The sequence below is a fragment of the Echiichthys vipera genome, assembly GCF_963691815.1.
Source record: "Echiichthys vipera genome assembly, chromosome: 7".
NCBI classification, from domain to species: Eukaryota; Metazoa; Chordata; class Actinopteri; order Perciformes; family Trachinidae; genus Echiichthys; species Echiichthys vipera.
Window position 1 is genome coordinate 11,372,175 of NC_139832.1, and position 10,677 is coordinate 11,382,851.

Genomic DNA, 10,677 nt, shown 5'->3' on the forward strand with positions numbered 1-10,677 from the left:
TTTTCCTATAATCCTTCTGATCATGTTAACCACAACTTCACATGTGGACTCTCCTCTCGGCAGAGGTGTCCAGTGGCCGTGCACTATTTTCTCCACTCATACAGACAGACGCAGTGGGATACAGAGTAGATGACAGGTGCTTAAAACACACATTACTTGTAAAGTTACATTGTAATAGCAGTCGACAGCTGCTGTCTTGGTTGCGCGAGGAGGCGCCTGCGTGTGCAGCGCTGGTCTCCTTTCCCTTTGTGTTAAAGTGAGCCGAGGTCTGCGAGGTCTTGGAGCTACAGTTCCGGGGTTAGCGGGTAGATGGCACAATTTTCTAACATTTATGGGCAGGAAGTCTTGTGCACTAAGTAGAAGTGAAGCACAATTAGTTTTAATGGCGCAAGATTAAGTGGAAGAATAAAATTTCAAAATACAATTTATAAAACTTTAGGAATTAAATAAAGGAATTAAAAAGCTTGTACCGTTGAGTCAGGCTTTATCACTATTTAGAGCCACTTTGTTAGAGGAGAGAAACTATAATAATAATAATAATACAAATATTAATATTCCTATTTTATATTCAAAGCCAGTGCACTAAAATACTAACAAAGGATCAGGTGCCCCATCGTGCTAAGCGTTTGACTTATAGGATACATTGTAAATGAGGTGCGGCGCCTCAGCCTATATATGCAATAAAGCGCATGCTGTATGGGCTAATTTATCATCGTGATAGTGCCAAGGTGCGAATAATGTGCATATTTGTCGCTTAACTGTGCGGGCGTGCGCGCGCGCGTGTGTGTGTATGTGTATGTATGTGTAAAAGACAGTGGAAGAGCAAGACTGTACACCTTATTGTTATCTTATTAAACAAATAGCCCCACTAATAGCCCGTGAGCTCCGAATACGTTCTCAGCTTCAGTGCGTATACCCCAACAAACGCAAACCATCAGCACCGTCTCTACTGTACACACGCCTCGGCCCCGCAACATCCGCAGCCTGAGGGATTTTTTATTTTTTTTGGGTGGGGGAAAATATATTGTGCTACCAGCTCGTGTGTCAAAAAGTTCTCACGTCACACAGACGTAAATAAAGGTGACGTTGCAGCGAGTTACACCTCATTAGTCTTTTTGTACAATGCTAATAAATGAGCAGAAGTACAAATTATAGAGTCCAGCATATACATCACGCTCTGTCAACTAAAATCAGCCCGGTCGGTGTTGATATCCATCCAAACCCATTCTGAAGCTTCACTTCTTATGTCAGCGTGTTTTAGAGCCTTCAACCTGCTGATATTTTGAAGAATGGTGTAGTTAGTTTGTATTTTTCTTTTATGGGTGTACTGTGAATACGCTACGTGGTTAAAATCATATGGTGTCACTTAAGTGGGATGTCTACCTTTAATTATCAATATGGGGTTCAGATTGGCCTCAGTGTGATATACCTCAGATACAGTTTGGTTGGACAAGCAGTGAAAGCAGCAGTGTGGATAAATAGCGCTTTCAGCAAGAAGCCGAGGATGAAAGACCATCAGCATCACATCATAATCATCATTTTCATCATTATCAACAGCAACAAAACCACACACACTCACTCACTCACTCACACTCTCTCTCACACTTTCTCTCTCTCTCTCTCTCTCACACACACACACACACACACACACACACACACACACACACACACACACACACACACACACACACACACACACACACACACACACACACACACACACACACACACACACACACACACACACACACACACACACACACACACACACACACACACACACACACACACAGCAGCGGCAGCAGCAGAAACCGTGGTGAAGTTGGCTTCCATACCCATCCTGATTAAGCCTCTATACAACAAAGCTAATTCTATTTCAAGCCTAACTCTCAACTAAGCCAATACTTCTAATAATTAATGATAGGCCAACGGGGTAGACTATAGCATCACAATAGCACGTGCGTAAATAATTGACATTTAAACCCATCACATCCACTTCTGGGATATTCACATATTTATACAAATTTTAAGACTGAAAAGTAGCAGCTCCTTCCTGTAGTGTTAATGGAGCTCAGTGATGCAGTTGAAAATGAATACCAGAGGGTTATTTCAATAGAAAGGAACTGTTTTTTCAGATATTATTTTTCCCCTCTCCTGTTAATATAACTTTATATATCATTTGGATGCTAACCTACTATTTATGCGATGTGAATTCATTCCATTAATATGTATGTGAGCGTACAAAGGTGAAATAAAGCGGTGGGGATGCTGAGTTGGCATGCCCCATGTGTCCCATGTGAAACGTTATTATCTGTTGAGGCAGAGCGCCTTATTACAACTGTTGTATCTGAAGTCTAACTGACACCCGCCTTCAATTCATTGTTTTATTTAACAGTCTCGTAAATGACTGATCGGCGTTTTTTACAGGAAATATTTTTAACCTTGTAGTGAAGGCGTTGAGCGGGCCTGTTGGCTGATTGATTAATTATTTTGTAATTCATTAATCACTTTCATGGGGCAAAAGGGCAACATCCTGCCACAGCAAATTGAACACCCCCCCCCCCCAACCGACCACACACACACACACAAACACACACACACACACACACGCACACACACAAACACACACTCAAGCGCGCACACACAAGCGCACAAACACAAGCGCGCGCACACAAAGACAAGTTCACACGCACATTTGGGAAGTAAAAAAAACATGGAAAAACTTGTTTTTCAAATTCATAAATTATAATTTAATACCAAGAACAAATTTACAGCAGAATGCTTGTTTACAATAAGCTAACACAAACAAACAAGAATTGTGTTCAACTATAAACTTTCACACACACTCACATATATCACTTGCAATTAATAATAATAATAATAATAATCATAAAAAAAGTATCTATACGTTATCAATACCCTGCAGTCATATATTTTTATATATTTATATAAAAACGTGGGTCAGTTTAAACTGTTCATAATTACAATCATGTATCATTCTCTGGTCCATATGTGGCTACGAACAGCCAAAGATCAGTGTTCAATCTGTGATCCCTTTTAATTCAACCACAACATGGTGTTTTTGTGTGTGTTGAAGAAAAGCCTCAAAACAAGGACAAAATTGCTAGCTTCCAAATACACACACGCACGCACACACACACTCTCACACGCGCGCGCGCACGCACACGCCCACGCACACCACGGCACCTGTCAAAGACCAAAAAGGAGCAATAACACTAAAGTTAAAATATCGACTCCTTTTCCCAAACCTGCTCACCCTGTTTAAGTCTGTAGCCTAATAATGAACGTCGTTTCTTTTCTTTTTCTTTTTTGTTTCTTTAAATACAAGGGCTAGTGTACTGAATGCACAGATTATATCTATACAGTCAAAAAAGAGAGAGAGAAAACATTTACATTTATATATCAAAGGTAAAATAGGTTAGCGACCTGTGGCCATGCATTCACAGTCTAAATATACATGAAAAAGAAAACATTTGTAGTAATATGTATATACATTAAAAACATAACTTTCAGTGCTACTAGCTAAGTCTGCCACTCAATTTTGAAGACGTTGTATTACCGAGAGAAAAAAAAATGGCAACCACAGATTTTTCTTTATCACATATACTTTGTATAAAGGAAAAACTCGTTGAAATGAATTGACCTATATTTACAAGAATACTGCCTCTAATCAGTGTTTTTCAAGTGAAATACACGACTGAAGTTTCAAATCTAATTGTGTTCCCCCAAAATCTTGTGGGCCTACTTTAACAACGTTTTGATAAGAAATCACATCATGCTTGTCAGGCACTTAATGCTTGAAGTGAATAAAGGGTGACATTTCAGGGACGCTTTAATAATACTGCTATTAAACACTACTCTGGCTAGGCTTCAAACTTTTATGACCCCTTGACCTCTCCAATTTTTTTTTTAAGTTATGCTTTCAGTGCAGTTTGAGCCACTGCAAACGCCCTTAAATGCACATATAACATTTAGAGCAACATGTCTCAAACACCTTTTCTAACAGCAGGATAGGCAACTTGTAGGATTTTTTTTTAACTGTATCCAATCGGGGAACTAATGCCAAATATTCAAAGCTGGATGAAATGGGGAAACTTTTCAGGCAAAAAAATTTGGAAATCAAAGTGGATCCTGTAACTTCATATGAATAAAGAGCAAAATGTTTTTTCGCTGGGTCATAAAGTTGAACATGAACTCCAAAAAACTCCCTTTTCCCAGATGGTATTGGTCATCCTAAGAATGTAAGTGCGCTTGCAGCATTAAGCCTAGATTATAAGCCTATAGTCCTATTGCTGTGGTTTTAATTCTTTTTAGAACTTTTTTTTTTTTTTAACACCTTTTCAAAATAAATCATTGTCTTAGAAAATAACACCACCTGTACTACAGAAATCACATAGGCCGGTTTGGAACCAGAAAGGAGGAACAAAGAAAGTACAAAACACAGCTATACATGGACACAGGACAAGTCATTTGAGAAAAGAAAATTCACGTTTCGTATTTTCCCTTTCTCCAGTTTTTTTTAACCCAAATTATCATTTTTAAATGCACTTAATACTTAAATTTTCCTTATAAGGATCAACAAAATCCCCTTTCCTTTTTTCCCCCCCTCATTTTCTTCTTTTCATTAAAAAAATGAAACGAAGCAGGTTGTTCTGCATGAACACTGGGAGCTTGTATCTGCCATTTTGAAAGTTCAGTGGATGTCTCAATTTTTTGGAGTAGGGGGGGAATTCACAGTCATTTACGTCAATGTCTTTCTTCATGAAAGCCAGCCCCGTGTAACAGCCGGTTGGTTTTTTATTCCTTCCACAAAAGCAGCTATAATCATTGTAGTCTCGCAGACCCCCAACCCCACCTTTTGTTTGTTCGTCTCCTTCTTGGTTTACTGAATTGACATGTAAGGCCAGTTAAAACTGCTCCCCGAAAGCAACATATCCCTGATGAGAGTTTCAATTGGGGTTTTACCTACCAATCGGACGAAAAATAATTGTTCTATGACCGAGGAAGAGACTGTGCGGAGGGAAGGCAAGCGGAGTAACAACTTCCCAAATCGTGTTGGCTGGTTGGGATACTGGCTCCGGACATATTCCTCCAGGGCGCACTGGGACTTCTCCTGCAAACTTTCCACATGGGCCACATCTGAGAGGCCACAAGCATCTGGGAGGGGGGGAAAGCAAATAAACATTAATAAAGTGTAACCTAAAGTGTTTCTCTCACTAGGAGTTTTCCCCCACTGTGGTGATATAGTGGCGGAAATTGATAGCCTGTCACATCTAGGAAAAAGGGCAATTATTATAGGAAATTATTCTAATCCCATTACATGCAAAAGTGGAATTTATTTATCTCGATGCCTGTTTTCATAAATAACTAGTGCACATATGTCTTACTATTTATAGAATTATTTAATAATAATTGTGCTATAGGCGAATAATTCCCAGACCTAATCTAAAATCTAATTCTGCACTATGAATGCGACTTATAGTAGTTTAACATTATAATAACATTTTATTTAAAAAATATATACATTGAATAAAATCTTGGAATAACTCTTTGCCATGCTCGGGAAGCAGGGGAAATTGTGAGAGTTGCTTTGCCACTAAATTCGGTGTTCCCCTTTTTTTTATCGCTACTACAACTCGGTCATTTCCCTCGATGAGGCCATTTAAAAGTGGACTAAATAATTAAGCATATCCATAGCTAAAGACTGCGTTTTAGATGGGCCTGTCTCTCACAGTCAGAGGCAGAGCGAGGAAGAGAGGAGGGGGAGGGAGAGAGGGAAAGACAGGGAGACCTACTGACCTTTAGTGAGCAGAGATTTAGCTTGGAAAAAAAGGGCCCATAGCCTACGGAGTTAGCGTCATACTATACCACCGGAGACGCATACTCACTATCTATGGTGCTGCATGTGGGCGGCAGCTGATTATGTGCCAAAAACGCTTGTACGCGTATTGGTTAAGTTTGTAAAGTTTATGCATGACAACAACCAAACCACCGAAGTCAGTCTAAAGGCGTGTCATTCAAGCTACAACACACAGCTCATGTTCAAGCCTCCAGGACACAGGTATGGAGAAGACAAATTAAGCCATCGTGCCCCCATAAAGGCTTAATAATAAAATTCAATGAGCTGAAATGTGATTTTTTTTTTCTGTTGAATAGGCTAACAAACCAGAACAATAGTGGGCTGCTAGAGCTAAATGAAATACAGAGGCTGATGGCTTGCAGGTATGATATCATTTCAAAAACATGCATTCACTCAGTGGCGAAACCTTGTAAATCTCTTCCACACAGATTTGTTTTATTCCCCCCTTTGCTGGTGGAGCTAATGTAACAAAATAGCTGGGAAGTTTGGGTCATGACCTAGTTCTGGAGCAAGTCCAGAGACGCCTTGAATCCTACTAGGCGCGGAGAATATTTCTGCAAATAAAAATGAAAGCCGCCCCCCCCCGGCACTGGTTAATATCACACAATACTGTTAGATACTGACATATTTGCAATTACAGGGCGTGCATGGCTTCTGCGTGCTTTTTCTTGAACACGTCTGCCTACCCAAAATGACACGAGAGCGTTGAAACCTGCGCTTTGCTTTTACTGTGTGCAAATGGGACATTAGGGCTGTCTTTCTTTTTCTACTCCCCTCCCCCTCGGAGCCTGACATCATTTATATCTGTCATCCCCTACAAACAAGACGTGGGGTATACACACATTGATAAATGGCGGAAAAAATATCAAAGTGTATCAATTCATCTGCAAGCTATTAGGCTCTCCAAAAGTGTATTAATAGCGAGATTTTATGATCCTTGAGGTAATTATTTGGGGGAGTTATTTAACTTGGTATTATGTTCTAATATTTCAGCCTCTATCCTCTGTTTTGTTGTCAATTTAATTAAAAGAAATCTGTGCGTGACCATACCACTATTTCCAGTTTAGCCCTGTGTGTGTCTAATAAATCAGTTGATTAATCACGTGTTTTTATTATTAAGTAGCCTGAAGCCTTTCCAAAAGCCCTTGAGCATGAAGGTATGAAGGTGTTCATGTAAGGGAAGCAACAACCTCTAGTCAGTGTGGATATATTTAGGTCAGCGTTGATTTAGCTGATGTCAGTGAGCACGTTAGTGACATTCACACAGACTGAACTTGGAGTGTGCCAGTCTGTTGTCTTACCTGTGGTGAAGAGCACAATTGCCTTTAAGCAGCTATATTCAGCAGAGTCAACGTGCAAAGCTTTGAGCTTTTCCACTTGTTCTTGGAAGATCCTAATGTGGTCCATAAAGGCCACCACTCTGTCCGCAGACATGGGGGAGGCGTGAAGGCCAGCCGCCGCCAGGAGAGGAGCCACATGCAGGGGCATGGAGCACTGCGCGGCGTTGAGCACAAATAACTCACTCCACGTCAACCTCAGCAGAGCCACCTGGTCGGTGATCTGAAGGTCTGGAAAGAAGGGAATATTCCTGGCCCACTCCACGGCGCTGAAGAGCATCCTGGCTGCTAGTTCACAAATGTTCTCGATGCCCATTATGTTGTTGGGTTGCATGCACTGACTGCCATACCGGGACGTCGGGTAGGGCTCCGCTCTCAGCAGAAGAGAGATATATCCGGATAAGTAAGAATGGCAGTGCAGTGGGTCTCCATTTGTCAAGGCGAACTGACCGTGGTGTGGCTGTGTGGGTGGCACCCGTCCCCTTTGCACGGCTGCAGTAAAAAGAGAAACTACAGATATTGAAGCCTGAATTCTACAAATCATCACACAATGCCATCATGGGCTTAGAGACTGCTGTCAGATATTACACATTTGAACAATGCAGAAACATGAATTATAAGCGTACACCTTAAAAGAAACAAATGAAACATAACATGTTTTCTATAGAACATCATAACACACACACCCACACGCGCGCACACACACATGCACACACACACACACACACACACGCGTTATGTTATTGCATAGGAGTTTGAAAACGTTGCAGAGATAACAATGAAGCTGTAGTGAGACAAATCGACTGGAAAACACCAGAGATGCGCCTTGAACACGTTTAACAGAAGACATGCATATGTCTAGCTTTAAAATGATGTTATTCGGCAACAGCAACATGAGCTGGCTGTGAATGAACACAAAGAAGGCAAAGGGAGACCTTGCATGTTTAACCCTTAACCTACTTAGCAATTCATCTCGTTTTACCATACATGCAGGCCTATTTTCGACTGATATTCAAATAAATTCGGATGGTTATATTGAGGTTTTGTGGACGCAATTCACGCCGATATCCACTCGTATGCACAGTGAACAAAACATGCAGGAGATGTAGCCTGAACACGCTATCTCTTAATTCGATACTCGCCATAATAGCGCAGAAGGCTAAATTGTATCATATATTCAGTACAGATGCATCTCTGCGCTCGTGGCTTTATCTAAATATAAATTCGATAGCCCCAGCCCGGACAGGGGTCGGGTCGTATTTGTGAAATGCAGATACGGATACAATAATACAGCGGCTAAAAGGAAGCTCCGGCGAGCCCCGTCTCGACCACAGCAGCGAGCGGCTCCATTGCGTGCTCATGCCGCACAGCCTGGGAGGGAACAGTCGGGGAGAGAGAGAGAGAGAACAGGCTATGTGGGGCGACATAAAGAGGGTTTCATGTCTGGAAGTCTAAAAGCACAAACACATACATGAATAAGAAAACAAAAAGTCCCAATACCTTCCCGTCTCATGCCGACTTTGAGGCATTTTTTGAGGCGGCAGTACTGACACTGATTGCGGTGGTGTTGGTCGATTGGACAATTCCTGTTGGCACGGCATGTGTAAGTGAGGTTCCGTCGTACGCTCCGTTTGAAGAAGCTTTTGCACCCCTCGCAAGTAAACTGGCCATAGTGTTTGCCACTAGATTTATCCCCACAGACCACACATTCGATGTGCTGCGGCTGCTTCTCCGACTGCTGCGTCGTCTGGTTCGTCGGCGTGGACTGTGTGTTGTTCGGGGGTCCTTGGACCGGAGTCTGAGGGGTCGGAGGGGCGACCTGAGAGGCTGTCAGATTCAACTGGCCTGGTTGAGGGGTGGGAAGAGATAGTCCTCCTTGGGTTTGCGAGGAAAGGGAGCCTTGGGTGTCAGCCACATCGTCCTGGGAGCCTCTCCACACTACCATTGCCATATCTATCAGTCAACGTAAAGAAACTTTTTGTCTGCCGTTTTGGTGTCGCGGTGAACAATGTCTCAAGGAAACGCGGTAAACTGCGAGAAACAGTCGGAGACACAAAATGTCAAATCTAGCCTACGTTGAATCCACTGAGAATCTCCCGAAAACTGTCGATTTATTGCTGTTGGAGACGTTGCGAAGCACGTTTTCAAAACTGATGCGATGGCGAGCTGAGTCGCTGCCTTGCGCTTAAAGGCCAAGTCCAGGGGCGCTTACAGTCAGCCATCCAGTACACCCATCAATGGGAAATGTAGGCTAAATATTAAAAATAATCAGCCGAGGTAGCATGGACTGTTCAGTGAAGGATGGAGCAGGGTTGGTGAGACCGTGCCTGCAGCAGCATAAAACAATTGGTGAGCACACACTGTAGCAGCTACTATCAAGTTCCAGCTCAAGTCTTGAAGAAAATCACCAACTGAGTAAAAAAAAATGCGTCTTCTTCCTTTTCTTCTTGTGAGGTAGCGCCAAGCGAGCGCGCAGCTGAAGCCAACGTTTTTTGGAGAGCCTGGAATATGAAGACAACTCTCCCCCTCAAAAAAGCGAAAGCACTAAAAAACAAAAACAAAAAAACAAGGATCACAACCTACAAACCTCCTCCGTGCACTGGAAAATAATCGGGAAAAGGAGTAGAGAATCAAAGTGATCAAATATGTTAAAAAGGCGGAGGTTAGGAAGTGATTTGCGATTGGTAGGAGCCGGGCTGGCAGAATGCTTTCTCTCTGATCAGCTCACTGAGCTCTCTATATAGTGAACTTTGACACGACTGCTGCAACTTAGCACACGTTACCATGGAGATCGGCTGCCATATAAGGAAGGAGAGTGTGTTTGACTGGTCAGAGCTCAGGGACCTCCCCCTGAACCTCATTGGCTAGTCGGCACTTGTGCTACTTGGTACCTTGCCAGAGCCAGCATGGAGGTCGAGAGGGCCGCTTGGTCCTAAAAAGAGACGATTTTCGGGAAGAGGAATCATTTCTAGTCACTCAAATCGCCCAGACTATAGAATATACTACTCACATTCCCGGTTAAGCCTTAGCAATTGCATCTATAAAACACAACATCTTTATTCATTTCCCTGCTTCATATCGCGTTGCAGTCGGCCATATATCCTGCAAGCTGAAATATCCAAAGAGATTCTGTCCCCGAGACACAGGTGCACCGTCTCGACATGATCTGTGCTCATTACAATAAAACTGTCTATCTATTGTGCCCTAATCTTTATCCTTTAGGTATGTGGATATAAAGATAGAACACATTTGAGCAAAAACACACAAGGAGAGACACAATAAGACACTCTGACTGCATAATTAAAGATTGTGAACAGTATTTAGGATAATTGTAAATAAAACAGAGTGTGGAGACATATTTGGTGTGTGCACGTGTAAAGCCACACGGTGAAAGGGTCACAATAATAACGCCATGTCGTCTGAATCTCTACATTTCCCCCCAAGTGCCTATATTTGTGC

At 42.2% G+C, this 10,677-nt stretch overlaps 1 protein-coding gene across 2 annotated transcripts; it reads right to left on the minus strand.

Annotated features, from left to right (window-relative positions):
* Positions 1 to 2,736: 2,736 nt before the first annotated feature.
* On the minus strand, positions 2,737 to 9,838 carry nr2f2 (nuclear receptor subfamily 2, group F, member 2). Of its 2 annotated transcripts, none has more exons than XM_083916510.1 (3): positions 8,719 to 9,838; positions 7,183 to 7,710; positions 2,737 to 5,178 (listed from the first exon to the last, which is right to left on the minus strand). In XM_083916510.1, exons 1-3 carry the CDS (start codon positions 9,167 to 9,169, stop codon positions 4,904 to 4,906), a joined length of 1,254 nt encoding a protein of 417 aa, XP_083772636.1. In that variant the 5' UTR covers positions 9,170 to 9,838; the 3' UTR covers positions 2,737 to 4,903. The 2 variants fall into 2 exon arrangements, with proteins under 2 accessions (XP_083772636.1, XP_083772635.1); XM_083916509.1 differs by having other exon boundaries at positions 7,183 to 7,728.
* Positions 9,839 to 10,677: the final 839 nt, after the last annotated feature.